Raw genomic sequence first — 17,105 nt, 5'->3', positions numbered from 1 at the left:
AGGCACACTTACTGGAGTACATAGAGAAATCCATGCATACAGCCTCGGATCCAGGCCAATCTAGAGCTGAACAAGAAAAGTTCCCCTTCAAAAGTGCTCCAGCTGCTCCGACTGCTTGTTTGGACTCCCACAAGAGGAAAAAGCACTTGAAGACACACACGGAGAAGCAACATTGCTCTCCTTCCCTGGGGCCGTCTTTTAAGACAGCCAGTTTTCCATTTGTCTTCAAGAAAAGACTGAGTTGAGACCCAGGAAGGACTCCTCAACCTCTCACAAGAACGCCAGCTGGTGTATGTTAGTTGATAATGGCCCCCATAAGCCCTCCAGTACCGAGGCAAGGGCAAGGCCCCAAGAACATTACTCCACAATATCATCTAAGTTGTTTTCAACACCAGTACCATTGACTCTGGTATCAACTTTGTCAATACCATTGAGGCTAGTGTCCACCACTAAAGCTCCTGTACCAATGGCCGTGGTACTGACGCTTTAAATTTTCATGCACGTGGTGCTGATGGTGGAGGTACTCCTATTGTGGATCCCATCACCCCACCACCCCCAGCATGCATAGATGCCAGAGACTGCTCTGCCTCCTGGAAACAGATTTTCCCTTTCTGTAACAAGCTGTGCTTTTGTGGCTTTTTGTTTCCAGCCTTGTGACCATCAATTTCTACAGTATCACATGGACTTTCCAAGCTGCCAAGCATCCTGACTGGTACTGGACTGCCTCTGCCAGAGGAATATTTGTTTTCGTCCCCTGAATTCCAGAGGCTTCTCCGGCCAGGTCTCAGAGATTCAAGTGTTGCCTCCTCTTACTCCAGGAGAGCACTCCTCACTGGCAACTCCAGTCAATGACAAAGGACTTTTCTCCTGGGTCCTTCAGCTTGTCCCCAATACCTTATTGTTACCCATCTTGGTCCTATTGGACACCATGTGGTATCCCTCAAGCTACCAGGGTAGAGTCAGCCTCCCACTCTCAGCCCAGGTCATTGACTCCACCTCCAGAAAGACACTATACCATTCCAGTGCCTGAGAATGTCACCGGTTGGATCCTTCCAATGAGGTTATACCGGAGGAAGGGCAGCACATGCCCACATATTTCATCTTCCTCATCTGATGAGATAATAGTGCCTGAATCATTGTTTCCAGATGATTATAAGGCCTTTCAGGACTTTATGTGGAGGGTCTCATTGCCACAGGGCAGACAAGCAGAGGTGGTTCCAGGGAACTTCCTCAAACTGCTAGACGTTCTACAGACTGGATAAGATAGCATTACCTATAAACAAGGTGCTGCTCAACCCTGCCAGACTGTTTGTGGAGACACCTTCCTCCCTGACACCTTCCTTGAAAAGGGTGAATTGCTGATATCAAACCCCATATTAAAATATTTTTTCTCTTGTCTTGTGCTGCATTCCCTGATTGTGGCCATTGTGAATCATAGAACAAGGCAGGGGCACAGTTCAAATCCATTCCCAAAGACAAAGAGCCCAAAAGCTAGACCTCTTTGGTAGGAAGGCTTACACAAGATCTAGCCTACAAATGCATATAGTACACTGTGTTGTCAAAATAAGTTTTTATTAATTGGTACTCCATAACTAAATTTTCCAACAAACTCCTCCAGGAATTGAGAGAGGAATTGAAGACTTTGGTAGAGGAAGCTTTTCCATGGTGGGAGAACATCCTTACAGGTGGCACTTGAGGCTGAGGATACAGCATCCAGGTTGATGGTGATAGCCATATCTATGCAGAGATCTTCCTGGCATCCATCATCCCTAGGGAGGTCCAAAACACCACTGACGATTTGCTGTTTGAGGGGTGCAAGCTTTTTGCAGACAAAAACTAACAAAGTGTTGCATTCTCTCAAGGGCTCCCAGGACAATTCTTCATTCCTAGAGGTGTGTACACCAGTCCCAAAAAGGAGGCAAAGCAGGGATCAACATAATTTAAGGCAGCCTTCTTCCCAGTCCCAACAGACTGACTCTCTCAAAAAACACCACAAGTTTCCAAGGAGAACACTTTCAGCATGTGCCTCAATGGGCTGTCTGCTTCAGGTCTGTTCTACTTTAAAGCAGCTGTTTCGACTCCTTTGTCAAGAGCAGAGTATCTGTCAATCAGGATTTTCCCAACCCATCCTTTCCCTTTGGGAAATGGTTGTACCTTTACCACAGGGTCTGGAACTCCATAACTAATGGTCAATGGGTTCTAGACACTGTGGAACTGGGTTACACCATCCAGTTACAGACCTTGCCTCTCCCCCCGCTTCTCCATCCCTATTCATGAGGCCATACTGTTTCGTGATGTACAGTCTCTTTTAGATCTCAGAACTACAAAGGAGGTCCCTTTACAGCACAGCAGAAAGTGCTAGGTTCATTGAGACTATGCTCTGGAGAAACTGCAAACCCAAGAGACGATGCTGGTACAGTCAACCCTGGAGGCATATGCAGCTGCTAGAGAGTTACATAACCTCTCAGTATTGGTTTCCCTGGTAGTACAGGAAGGCTTCCAACTGGTACTGGAGACTAGGGACCCTACTCTGGTCCCTTGGCAATTCAGGGTGCTGTTGCAATCGACTTTCCTTACCTAGGAAGCTGGTACCGTTGAAGGGGAAGCAGTCTATGATTTCATTTGCACTACTATCTCTGGGCTATCTTTCTCTGGATTCTGCTCCCCTATTATAGGAGATCTAAGAGTTTTCATCTTCTTCAGACTCAGATGTTGGTTCTATGTGTCTCAACTGAGACAGGGCATCCATTCACTGTCAGAGATTTATGTAAAACCTTGGGTCTCACAGCAGCCTCAGCAGTGCTCACCTAGCAAGGGGCAATGGCTCAGTCAACTGTGGGCCCCAGGACCATGTCAGTGAACTTTTTGGACCCCGTGGTGTTACTTCCCCACGGCAGATCACCTCATACACCTCCATCTGTTTCTTCAGGTGCATGCTGAGAGCACTGACACCGGAGACAACATCTCCTTGTTGCTGGGTCTGGGACTGGGATTGAGTAAGTGGAACCCATTCCAGCAGTTCCTCCACCACAGGAGATCAAGCAAATGCCGTCTCAGTATCTAGGCTTTATACCTCAGTCACAGGACCTGCCAAGAAAGAGGGGCAGAAATTACAGGAGGTGACTACCACCTCCTTCTTCTTCTGAAGCTGCAGATTCCTCCTGTCCAGTGGCTTCATCCATACAAGTATTTTTCATACGTTGTTCAAGGACAGACTGCCATTCATAGGTGCTGACTTGTATTTTTCCTGGTGGGTGCTCTGCCCCTTTCCCAAGGCCCCGCCCTTTCTCTGCCTCTTCCTGCCCTGTTCCACTCCTTCCCCCAAGGCCCCCTGGCCTGCCTGCCATACCCCCTCTGCATCCCCCATCCCCTGAGCACCTCCTGCACTCTGAACAGCTGATGGGCGGCCAGCCCCAGGCTGGAACCAGTGTGGCTGGTGGGTGCTGAGCATCCCCTATATTTTTTTCATGGGTACTTGCGCCCCGGAGCATCCACAGAGTTAGCGCCTATGCTGCTAGTCCCCAGACTGCCATCTGCTCTTACCTCTCTGTTTGCCAATCATTTATCCCATTTCCTAAGTGCTTGGTCCGACATCACTTCAGATCAGTGGGTCTTAAGCACAGTGAACTTGTATGTAGCCTTTAATTTGTTTCTTTTCCCCTTTCCCACCTTCCTTCCACATCCCTCTTCAGGGACCACTCTCAGAAGACCATCTTTCAGCAGGAGGTCCAAGCTCTTATTCAAATGGGGGCCACAGAGGAAGTTCTTCTGTTCCTCAGGGAGGGGTTTTTACCCCTGCTATTTCTTTATTCTAAAAGCGAAAGGCAGTCTTGGGCCTATCTTAGATCTAAGAAAGTTACACAAATTCCTGAAGAAAATAAAATTCTGCATGGTTATCCTAGCCTCTATTATTCCTTTCCTAGAGCAAGGGGACTGGTATGCTGCCCTCAACTTGAAAGACACATGCTTCCATGTGGTGATCCAGCAGAACCAATGGCAGTTTCTCTGGTTCGTGGTAAATGGAATCCATTAGCAATTTACAGTGCATCCATTCAGCCTGTCAGCAGTGGTAGCAGTGTTCCTTTGAAAGCCATGTATTCCCTTACCTGGATGATTGTCTGGTGAAAGGCTGATCCAAGGCCAAATCTTTTCTATCACATTCAAAGTTTGAAATGCGTTGGAGCTTAGTGTTGCAACTGAAAGCACATCCTGTCACTACAGTGCGCAGCTGCCTTAGGCTCCTAGAGTCCCTGGCAGCATGTACACAAGTAGTGCAGCACTCCTGACTGTATCTCAGAAAGCTACAAGGATGACTAGCTTTGTTGTATTTCCTGAGCTGTCATTGCCTAGACATGGTGGTCTGTGTACTAAGGATGTCAAGATTACCATTGGACTGGTGGATAGACCATCTGAGAATTTGTATGGGGGTACCCTTTTCACCCCCACAACCAGCACTCACTTTAGTCACAGATGCATCATCCCTGGGCATGGGGTTCCTGCAGACTCAGGGTCTTTGGTCTTCCCATGATCTGAAGGCTCATATAAATGTCAGAATTGTGAGCTGTCCATCTTGTCTGTTCAGCCTTCCTTACAGATCTCAGGGGGGGAAATCTGCTTGTGTTTACATAAAACATAGTTGCTGTGTTGTCTGATAACAGACAAGGAGGAGAGCATTCCACTCAATTGTGCCAGGAGTCTGCATAGCCAATTCCATTCACAAGAGAGTTGCTTACCTTCCAGGGGTGCAGAAGACAGTGGTTGATCATCTAAGCAGGTCCTTTCCCTATCATCTGGATATGGCCAGATCAATCTTCCAATTGTGGGGGACTCCCCACGTGAACCTGTTTACAACAAGGACAACCAGAAAGTGCCGTCAGTTCTCTTTCCCAGGAGGTCAGAACCAAGGTTCATTGATGGATGCATTCCTGCTGCCATGGAAGAACACCCTGTGGCATGCTTTTTCTCCAGTCCCGTTACTGCCCAGAGTTTTGTCCAAGTTCAAACAAGACTATGCTCACCTTATGCTTACAGCATCAGTGTGGCCTCAGCAGCACTGGTTCTCGACCCTGCTAGGCTTGTCCATCAGGCTCCTATGTCCCTCCCACTGGATCCAGATGTGATTTCCCAAGAATATGGTGGCCTTTTTCACCCCAACCTGCAAGCCCTCCACTTGACAGCATGGATGCTTCATGGCTAACACCATTAGAAAAAAATTGCTCAAGACTGTGCAAGAAAGTAATTCTAAATAGTAGAAAGTCTTCAACTATTTATCTGACTAAATAGAAGGGTCTTTCCATCTGGTCCTGCCAGAAAGATGTTCCTCTGGAGCAGGCCCCCATCTGTCTTCTGTATGCGAAACATCAGTGTCTAGCAGTTAACTTTATCAAATTTCATATGGCAGCTATCTCAGCTTTCTTTCCTTCGGTGAATAACAGATCTTTTTTTCCTCAATCCCATTGCTCTCAGGTTTTTGAAAGTGCTGGATATACCCACAGGTGCAAGAACCTATTCCCCCATGATATCTGAACCTGGTATTAGTAAAGTTAATGGAACCACCTTTTGAACCACTCACAACTTGTTCTCTACTCCACCTCTCTACTACGGTGGTGTTTTTGAGTGCAATTACCTTGGCAAGTAGAATGGGTGAGTTGAGAGCTCTGGTTTCACTGCCTCCCTATATGGTCTTTTACCAAGGACAAGGTTTACCTTTGCCCTCAAATGAAGTTCCTGACAAAAGTGGTTTCCAACTTTCACATTAATCTAATTGCCAACTTTCTTCCCAAAGTCTCATATTCATAGAGATGAAGAAAAGCTCCCCTCTTTACATATCAGAAGAGCTTTAGCTTTTTACCTAGACCAGACTAAATCATTTAGATCATCATCAGAGTTGTTTATTGCGGTGGCAGACAGAATGAGAGGCCACCCAGTACCCTCTCAGAGGATTTCCTCTTGAATTTTATAGTGTATTCATTTGTGTCGCCAGTTGGCTGATGTCATTCCACCAACTAAAGTGCTAGCCCATTTGGCAAGAGCAGAAGCAGCATCTGTGGCTTTCCTAGCACAAGTTCCTAATTTGGACATTTGCAAAGTGTCAACTGAGTCATCAGTACACACATTTGCTTCGTGTTACACTATAGCTCTTCAATCCAGGAACAATGCCATATTTGGGAGTGTTGTTCTACATTCAGTTCAAAGAGACTCAGTGCCCACTTCCAGATCAATCTGCTTGTGAGTCCCCTACAGTGCAATGGACATGTGCAACACATCTCATAGAACAATCGTTACAGAAAGATAGGTAACTCTTTGTTTCCTACAGTAGTGCCTAGTAGGTCCAACCAAGAATGGAGCTCCAATGTGCTAGATAGAGCAGTAGACAGTCCCTGCCCCAATCTAGTTAGGTTTATAATCTAACTAGAATTGTTCTGGATCTGAGGGCATACAGAAATAAACTCAGAAAAAGCTTAATGTAATCTTATAATTGTAGGTAACTATATACAATATCTGAAACTAGATCCAGGGCCGCCCAGAGGCGGGGGCAAGTGGGGCAATTTGCCCCGGGCCCTGCAGGGGCCCCCACGAGAATACAGTATTCTATAGTATTGCAACTTTTTTTTTATGGAAGGGGCCCCCGAAATTGCTTTGCCGCAGGCCCCCTGAATCCTCTGGGTGGCCCTGACTAGATCCCTTTACTGATAGAGTTCCTCTTTAATACTTCTAATACAATGTGTGGGGAATATTCATTTTTCTCATTGTATGTTTCCATTGAGATATCACATCAAACAATTTAATAGTTAATCTTGTGGCCTCTTGAAGACTTCTGCAATTCTTTTGTATGGTTCTGAAGCCTCCTCAATATCATCACTTGGAACCTTATGTGATTCTGGGTTATCTTCTTAATCCTTGTATTATAGTTTTGCAGCTGGGTGGGAAACAGTTCTCCCATCCTGTGAAAAATGTTATTATTTCAAACACTTTTCTGTTCCACAGCAGGACAAAAATAGATCATTTGAAATGTTCCATGCAAAAGAACAAGACTGACTCTGTAGTCCAGTGGTTAGGCCACTCATGTTGGATATGGGACACCTAGTTAACTCTTTTAGAACTCTTGCATGCAAGTTATCCATACCTGCTGATTTAAACATTTTTTATCCCCAGAAGATGTTTAACATGCTCCTTAGTTACTAGTGGACTTGAATGTATTTCATCATCCTCATGTAATATGGGTAAGTATCTTGCCTCTTTCCAAATACAGAACAAAAATATTTATTGAATATTTGAATACTTCTTCCCTTTCTACATCATCATTATTAATAATTTTACCACCTCCATCTAGCAGTGAGCCTATCCAATTGCTACAATTTCTTTTGTTCCTAATATATTATTTTAAAACTCTTTAATGTCCTAAGTGCTACCACCCTTGGATTTTCCCCTGATACCTTAGATTCCCATATCAGTTTTCTACACTTCATAACTTCTCATTTATATTTATTGATCTCTGTTTCCTCTGCACTGCTGTTCTAATGAATCCATGTGCAACAGTGTCAGGGCAGGGTCATGGACAGCCTGGCCTAGGCATTAGCATCAGGCACAGGCTGAGGGGCCAGGAGCCAATTACTAGCTATCAGGCTGGGTTAGCATGCCAGGAGATCAGACTCAAGAGACAAACTAGAGGGCAGAGATCAAGAGTCATGAGAATACCGGGAGGTCAGGATTGGGAGATGGAACCAGAAGACAGGAACCAGGATGCAGTTTCCCAAAGTCAGGATACCAGGCGGTCAGGATCATATAGCAGGAACAGGTAAACACTATACCAGCAGTCTATGGCAGGGTGAAGCTCAAGTTTTACAGACAAATTCTTTTTCCTCCTCTGCAGCCCAGCCAGGAACCTTGGAGCTCCCCCAATCAGAGAGTAGTGGTTTGAGGGTTTGTGGGCAGTTCATGGGCCCGCTCCCACATGCTATCTGTGAGCTGCTGGGTGCAGGATTGGCGTGTGATAACTCAGGACCCCCTTGGACCTGCATTCAAGACCTGTAGGAGCTGACACATAAATGCCCAGATAATCTTTTAGTGCTGGACTTAACAGTGTACAAAGCACATATCTAATACTAATTTCCTGTCCTTTTTTGAATTTTAGTTTTAAAGGAAAAAACTACTGTCATTTTATGAGGTTAGCTAAAATTTTAGTCCAAGTTTGAATGATTACAACAATTTATATAATTACTTTTTGAAATATATATTACGTTTTATTATGCTGAGAGGTAAATATAGTAATACCTGTCTTAAGTAAATATTGGGAGAGACCAACAAAAATCCAGTGCTTAATGGAGGTTGCCATTAATGGAGGTTGCCATTAATAAAGGTGGAGCAGAATGTACTCAATACATTTGGGCATATTTTAGGGTGATTTCTTAAGACTAATTGTTTAACAAGAGTGTCCTCCTGTGCAGATTTCACTATACTAACCTCTGTGTACTATGGTTTAACATGCCTTAATTGTATTGTGTGACATGGATTTTTCCCTTGATTCTTCTCTGTGCCTCTCTCTTTTCCACTCTGGTCCCATTCTCCCCGCACCCCAATTTAATTTGAAATCAGTACCATTCACTGCTTTTCAGCTTTCTTACACTCATTCTTTATTATCTGCCTGTTGTATCTTTGAGGAATTTGCTGACTGACTTTTGTTCCTCTTTCTCTCTTTTTACTTCTGGGTGCTGTAATGTCCCTGGTGACTCATCATCATCATTTTCTCACAATTATTTTTGCTTTGCTTAATTCTTGATTTCATTCTTTTTGCCTTTTCTAACTCAGAGATGGATTGCATATAGGTTTTTTCTAAATCCTTACTGCTTTCTGTTTTTTACTCATATTTCTGATCATATTCTTCTTTCTTGATTTCTCCTTTTATACCTCTCTCTCTTTCCTTAATCTTAATTCTTTTATACTTATGTTGCTTTTTCTCTATCCTAATTTCAACTCCCTACCTTTTCAATTATTCAGTATCCTGGCCATTTCATTCGTACTGACATCTTCAGTTGCACTTACATCTTCAGTCTGGAATTAATGTCCTTTGCTTCTTTCACAATGCAAATTCAAGCCCAACTTTAGTTTACCTTTGATCTTAGAATTCAGTCCACTGATATTCATTGGCTAGAATGCCACTGGTAAAAAGTCTGGCATTCTTTAAGCTTTTATTTCTACCTATCTGCATTGCTCTTTGCAGTTAAATACTCTTTTACCAAACTTTTTATATCTAAATCTTGTGTTTCATGGCATCTTTTCACCATATTAGAGTCTCAGTTTAAGTGGTCAATGGGATGAAGTAGTCAGTCTTCATTAAATTCTCACCTTTTCTCACTGGCACCTTCAGAAGTATGTGATGTAATAAAGTCACTCTTTGCTATTCAGACTACAGTCTTCAGTACATCTAGAATATAAATCTGGAATCTGCATAAGAAGGCACAGTCCCTTTATTATTATTACTGTGATGATCTGTAATGATAACTGGAAGTTCACAATCTCTTTTTAAAAATTTAATAGAATCCCCTTTTATCTCTATACCAGGTAAGATTTTTCAGGGGGATCTTCTGATGGGGAAAATGTTAAACAGTTTAAGTTTATGTCCTGAAAGATTCCTAGTTCAGTTCTGTTTTTCAATGTAAATGAAAGTAGAATTATTCTAATGATATTACTATGAGGAGGATATAAGTTAATTCAGGCTTGCAGCAATTTAAATTGCACTAGAACTCTGATAATCAGTGTTACCCATTTGTTATATAGTAATTTTTTTAAGGTTTAAAAAAAATCGAAAATTGCTGAGACTTGCAGATTGTTTCAAGATTTATGATGGACTTTATTGCTAGTCAATTTTTGAAAGGCGAAGAATGTTTGATTAATGTAAACATTAAGAGTCTGCAAAACGGTCATCATTTGTATGAACAATTTGTTTGTACCCTTTCCTTTCTGTTGGGATTTTGTGTAGTGTCAGCATTCATTACTCCTCAAGTAATTTAAAAAAGTATTACTCCTTAAAGTTCCTAGTATTCATAAACAAACAAAAAAAAAAGCTTCTTAGACTTCATTTTTGACTCAGAAATGAAGTAATGCTCCTGCCATTGACCATTTTCATTCTTTGAAATCAGCATACTCAACTCCTACTAGGCATATTCCTTAAAGGCTTTCAAAACAATATTTGACTTTTCAGTTGAGAAGACATCTCCTAATAGAAACATTGAGATCAGCAGAAAAGAGCTAATGAGTACTGGAAACAAAAAGGTGATAGAAAGAACACAGTAATCAGAAATGTATTTCCTATCACCAACCATCTCAGTAACTGATATAAAAATATACATATTTCCCTAAGCCTCAGGACTTTTAATCAAAAATTAATTTATAAAGTGCTATGAGAAATGGAATCCATGTAACAATTCTTCCCCAAGCCTCACTTGAATAAAGATGAGTAGCAGCTGCACACTCTGGACATAAGAACAGTGTTAGCTTTCTACTTCAACTGGTCCAAACAGTTCTGCTTGTTTTCACAGCTGTTTGTGGCAAACATGGACAGGATGAAAGGGCCAGGGGACAGGGTCTTGGAGCTGCAGCCCGGCCATGGCAAGAGCCACCCGGACAGCTGTGAGGAGCTGCGGACCCTCCACCTGCCCTGGGCAGGGAGCTCTGGGGATGGGGACACAGGATGGGGGTTGCTCTCGGCCCCCCTACCACAGGCAGGTGGAGGGTCTGTGGCTCTACAGCTGCTGTCCTGGCTGGGGGGGGGGGGGCAGGGCCTCAGGGGGAAGAGTAGAGGCAGGGGCAAGGCCCCTTTCAAAAAGTGGGAGGACCATGGCCCCTTGGCTCCTCCTGTTCCGGTGCCCCTGTATCTTGTGCTTTAGAGTACAGCAAGATGCAGGTGTCATATTGTCACTCAGTATCACTGAGCTTGAAGGCGAGCACCTGAAGACTCTAAATCCAGCCTTCACCTATCAAGAGTATTTAAAAGGATTCAGCCTCAAAGCAGGATCCTGAGATGAGTCCCTTGACCTGGTTACATTCACTGACAGCAAGTGCCCATGTTGAAACAGACCCATTCACCTCTTCAAGCCTAGCAAATCTCTTTTACCAGTTACACTGAAGTGGTCTGCATCATCAAAGCAAAAGTCTTCAGAGTATATCGTGGCTTTGACACCTTTGTTATGTCAATGCATAAAGTCAGTGTTATTGAGCTCTTAGTCCTTTAGCAATCGGGCATTACAACTGCAGCAGTACCAAAAACTAGAAAACACACAAAGAGAGCTGGACTTCATTACACCACTATCAAAGACTGACTCTGGGCTTATCTGTATTGTACTGAAGTCTCCAGCTACCCTTCTCCAAGTGAAATATTTGGAGAACAACTCAGAGGTTCTAAGTTTGGCAGTATATGGTGAGTAAATTACTCCAGTCATTCAGGTTTGTAACTGAGGTGACCTCAGAGATGACAGTATCATAAGGGGAAGTTCTATGGCCTGTGTTAACTAGATGATCACAATGATCTCTTCTGGCCTTAGAATCTATGAATGTGTCAGTCATTTATTCATGGTGCGGCTGTACTAATGTTGATGCAGGTCAGAGCTGAAGGAGCTCTGTTTGCATCCAGATCAATACCCACTCTGTTTGCTTCCAAGTCAGTCCAGCACAGGTGATGACTGTAGAGTTGAAGCCAGCCTCCGTGTTTTGGTTGGGAAACCCTATCAGAATGATGTTTTTAAAGAATGGCAATTTTACGTACAAGTTTTTTCAATTTATCATTCATATAATTCTCTCTCACTTCCCCTCAAAGTTTGGGATGGTACTTTTCAGGTGATGTGTTTTTCTATCTTTAGAGATAAACCAGATATATGTTTGTATTACATACAAAAAACCTGTTAAAATGACATCATTTAGATTGGAGCATGAGCTTTCGTGGGTGAATACCCACTTCATCGGATGCATGTCCAATGAAGTGGGTATTCACCCATGAAAGCTCATGCTCCAATATGTCTGTTAGTCTATAAGGTGCCACAGGACTCTTAGTCTGGATCTGTAAAAGCAGCAAACACGGCTACCCCTCTGATACTTGACATCATTTAGATTGCAAAGTCAAGCACACTAAAGTTTGGAAATGTCAGATTTACTGTTGACCATATACCCATAATATGTCCTGTCATGTTTCCACCCTGTGCACTGAATAAGGTGGGATCTGTGGAAAAAGTAATATGTAAGATAGTATCACAATGTATATGCAGAGGCAGAATTAAGGCTGCACAGGCAACTGTAAAATTATCATTTCCTAACTTAAGTGCTTGATTTTGCAACCTAAATGCCATTGTTTTAACAGGTTTTTTTGTATGTAATTTCCTAAATAGTCTTTTAAGGAAAAAGATAAAAAGAAATTCTATTATGCACAACTGTGACAACCTCTCCATCTTGAGCAGGGTTTTGAAGCTTGAATGTTCAGCATCATAGCACCAACTTCTATCATTTGAAAAGCAGGTCTAACTGTGGGCATGTCTATACTTACAGCTAGATCTACACTGCTGCGATCGATGCAGCTTTGTCGATTTAGCGAGTCTGGTGAAGACCCGCTAAGTCAATGGCAGAGTGCTTCCCTGTCAACTTCTGAACTCCAGTTCCCCAAGAAGAGTAAGATATGTTGGCGGGAGAGCGTCTCCCGTCAACACAGCTCAGTGTAGACACGGCTGTAAGTCATTCTAAGTTACGTAAGTTACGGAACTGAAGTAGCATAACTTAGGTTGACTTACAGCTGTAGTATAGACCTGCCCTCGCCAGGCAAAGGCTGTTAGCCTGGGGTGTGGGGCAGAGATAGGTCCAGATGCTGGGACCTAGAGGCAGTCAGTGGGTGTGGAGAGCCTAGCCTGGCCCTTCTCCCTCTCTTTCCCCTGTCCTAGGAGTTAAATGTGCTCTTCTTCCATGTGATGCCCCCAGGGGAAAAAAAAGGATAGGCTGCTTGGGCCATGTGTTGATTCCAGGAAGTTGTTGGGGGGAGTCAGGCCTCCCTATCTTTCTTTCTCCCACCCCGTGGGGAGTTCTGGAGGATCTGACTTCATGTGGCATCTCCAGAGAGTGAGGAGATCACCTGCTGGATCCAGGTGCTGAGCCTGGGGGATGTGATGTTTACAGGATTTGATCCTGGCCCTGTTCCTGCTACATGTATTGCCCTCAGAGAGGGGCGTGTGCTGGGTCCTGATATGCGGGGAGCTCAGCCCAACTCTTTCTCCTCCCCACTGCTACAAATGCTCTGGCAGCTCTCGGTACAGTGTCTGCTGCTGTTTTGGCAGCAGCATGAGCCCAGCCTTAGAATATTTGTTTATTATTCTGTCAGGCTGCCAGAATTTTCCTGAGGAAAGCTAGAGAAGACAAGTGCCAAATTTTAACAGTTAAACTCTCAGCAATGGCTGAATGGAGTTTCATAGGGCAAAGAGAAGGCACTGCTGTAGCCTGATGGTTCTGCTTCCATGAATAGCAGAGGCCTGCTGCAAACAAAGATGTGGGAGCTTCTTAAAGGAAAGATTGGAAGAGGGTGGAGGGGTAATTTATGAAGGAAACAGTGCAGAAATTACAGGGCAATGCCATGTTCAGTATTTTATTGTACTTAAAAATATTTTTAAACTTGTAGGAAACTTCTTGCTTAGTTTCCAAGTCATGATTCTATGGCGTTTATATGATAGGAACTTGAACTACAATATACTGAGAGTTTTGGTGATTATGCAAATATTTGCATAGTGTAGTATGTTTTACCATACTTGTTTATATAACCTCTTTCACAATGAATTCATTCCAGATTTCTGAACACCGCAAACTGGCTTAGAAATACAGGTAGACCAGTAAAAATATAAAAATGAACTCTGAGGCTGCTTATAAAAATCAGTAATGTTTATTAACAGTTAAAAATTTCTGTCAAACAAGTTCTTCTGTTCTATCTTAAAGACAATATTCTTAACTGTTTCAAATGTTTTAACTTTTCCTTGTAAATCTTGTAGTTGCAGAACTGTAAAAGATAATTTATCTTAGACTATGCTATTTTACACAGATTTCAGAAAAGATCATCTTGCAATGCTAAATTCAGAGGTTAGCAATTAATTGACTTTGTTATTTTGAACCTAAACCTTGCATAGACAAAAAAGTTTAAGTAATAGCAGTGAATTATGTTGTTCCTGTAATTCTTCCTTGGAGAAAACACAGTCTTCAACATCACCAACAGCACCCCAGATGAGAAAACTATTTAATACATGTCTGGGCTCAGTAATTGATTGTGAAAAGTTAATAGGTTAAATGTAAATAGTGATTCCAAATTCTTTACATTTGGAAGATGCTTAGAATTGGGATTAAACCTTGTCCAGTCTCATTCTGATGTAAAATGTAAAATGTATATGTAAAATGTTTTTTGTCAAAGTAGCCAGTGAACAATAGTAGGTCTTCAAACTGCAATTGAGTGTTGAATGTGATGTTGCAAATCTGTTTCTTGATCTCTTAAATGCATACCTAAGAACAGCTGTGGCAACTGATCCTGAATCTGTCACCAAAAAGATTTTGTGTTTTAGTTTCTTCAGTTGGTTTTTGTATGTGTTTATAAGGAGATACCTGATGGTTTGATTGCAAAGTGAACCGTCACATGATTCTGGTGTAAAGTTATACAGAAACTGTTGTAACACTTAACTTTGTTTAAGTTACTTCGTGCCTGCCTAAGATTACAAAATAGACACTTTACTCTGAATACCAGTTGTAAAACAATAAAGCAAGTGTCAGAATCAGAGCCACAAAATAAAGGAGTAAGCTAACATAATGTAGTTTAGGACCATTTTATTTTTAAGTAATATAACCATGTCCTTTTTATATGAATGTTAATGTCTAATACATTTTTTATTTTAATTTTACTTTAGCCATGTCCTTCAGGGTCCCGTGATTTTCGAGAAAAACAGTGTGCAGACTTCGACAATATGCCCTTCCGGGGAAAGTATTATAACTGGAAACCCTACACTGGAGGTAATGTGTAGTTTGGCAGAGATATAAACGTGACATCTCTGAAAACACTCAGCTGACTAATCTTGAACTTTGATTTTTCAGTAGTCATCTGTTGACCTATTAATTAAAAATACAAAATTCACTAAAGGGCATGTCAATGGAAGGGCCTATTGGTGGTGAACTGGTGTGGTTCAGCTATGAAAATGTGACAGGAGGTGCTATGCAAGAAGAATGCACCACTTCATAGTGTAAAGCCCTTCCCCATCAGCTCCCTTAGCAGCAGCATGCAGAGACTGGACATGGGTGGGTGATCCACTACTCCACTTGGACACTGCAGTGAGGTGTACAGTATAAGAGTCCCAATAGAGTTCCCCTACTTGGAACTCCACCATCCTGGATGGTGTGCATGTACATAAGAGCCATTGAGCTACAACAGCTTCCATTGTGTGGGAAAGGACAGTTTTGTTCCCCTGAGCATCTGTACTGTGCTCAGCATAGCTATTTGTGCCAGATTTTTTTTCCATTTTGGGACAGATTTTTTAGATTTAGTTTATGCCAGCTGTGTGCCTATCATCACTCTGATCGGTTAGCTTGTACGTTGTATGCCTTTCCCCTACAAACTAAAGATCAAAGCAGAAAAAAGGTAAGCTCTTTAGGACAAGGAATGTCTCTTCCTATGTTTTTGTACAGTATCTGGTACACTGGGCCTCAATCCTGATTGGGAGTTATGGATGCTACAGAATGTAATATAGATAAATTAATAGAATAATTTGCAAATAAATTTTACTAATTGCATTGGGAGAATGCCAGGATTACTCAAAGCTAAACTGAAGATATATATATAAATAATATATTTTTTACATCCCAAAACCTAATTTCAAGCCTCTAAGTGTGTATCCCTGAGTCTTAAGAGCTGATGCTATTACTAAAACCAAATTCAGAGCAGTGAGCGGCGGTACCTGCACTGCTTTACATGTTAACTGTAGCAGTAGAAACACAATCATGGATGTCTCTACTCTGCAGTTTCAGCTTCTTGGGGCAGTTAGCAGCTGACATAAGTTAAAGAAATCCTCAACTGCTCTAAGTTACTTCACAGGACCAGTCCTGCACACAGTGGCCCCATGACTGGCAGAATGCAAAGATGAGCTTTGCATCGCCTTCTCTCCTGGCTTATGCTGTTTGTTCTTCAGCCATAGTCAAGGATCTGTCCCACCGTTTCTTTCTTTTCCTCTTTTTTGCTCCTTAGAAGAAAAAGGAGAGATGGAGAAGGATGGTCTTTTGATTTAGATACAGGGCTATTCATCAGTAAACAGGGGTCCTTACTTTATGCCGACTTTCCCACACTTCCTGTCCCCAATCTTGGGGCTATCCTTGGGCCGGTTAAGCCCTAGCACAGATTAGAGCAACATCTGGGCTGCTTTAATTTCTGTTTGATTGCCAGTAACTCCCTGATGTACCTCCTTCATCCAGTCACACCCTCTGCCAACTTTATGCTTTCAACAGTTTAGCTAGCTTTGCAGTCATTTGGCTACTGAAGTGACACAGGATCTGTCCCTCCATTGTTGACTCTAAGGGGCAGAGATCTTGTCTAAGGATTTGCTTTGTAAAAATAGTGGGCCAAATTCTGTTCTCAATTACTCCAGATTACACTGGCATGACTGAGAGGAGAATTTCACTCAATTGGGATACAGGCAGTATATTCATGATGTTGTATTCTAGAGTTTTGATAATGTATAAAAATTATTTGATTTAAGCTTTGACTGTTATATACCCTTAATAATACCTTAGCTACCTAATGAAAATCCTTGCTGGCCTTAAAGAATGTGATACAATTGTCACGTAAAGACTTGGATTTAATTTTTTTCAAGCTTAAGCATGTATAATATGTTTTTTCTTCTTCTACATTTTCATCATCTTATAGGCATGATAGGTGTAGTTTTGCCCATACTTGAACCAAACAATGAATGACAGGATCAGGGCAGGGTGCAGATTTTGGTTTTATCTTGTAGCTGATTCATTCTTCCTTTATACAGCAGGTGGTTTGTTTTTTTTAAACAGAATGTCTGGTGAGACAATATTTTTCTATTTGGTCTCAAGTTTCAATAGCAAGT

At 42.2% G+C, this 17,105-nt stretch overlaps 1 protein-coding gene across 2 annotated transcripts in view; it reads left to right on the top strand.

Moving 5' to 3' along the window:
- Positions 1-17,105, top strand: part of ADAMTS6 (ADAM metallopeptidase with thrombospondin type 1 motif 6) — a 299,292-nt gene that overhangs the window by 215,944 nt on the left and 66,243 nt on the right. For both annotated transcript variants that reach the window (XM_065406967.1, XM_065406966.1), the window contains exon 14: positions 14,913-15,015. In XM_065406967.1, the coding sequence (XP_065263039.1) occupies positions 14,913-15,015 (103 nt within the window). The remainder of the gene's footprint in view (positions 1-14,912; positions 15,016-17,105) is intronic.

Source organism: Emys orbicularis, chromosome 6, assembly GCF_028017835.1.
Source record: "Emys orbicularis isolate rEmyOrb1 chromosome 6, rEmyOrb1.hap1, whole genome shotgun sequence".
Taxonomy (NCBI): Eukaryota; Metazoa; Chordata; order Testudines; family Emydidae; genus Emys; species Emys orbicularis.
This window is presented reverse-complemented; position numbering and strand designations above follow the sequence as displayed.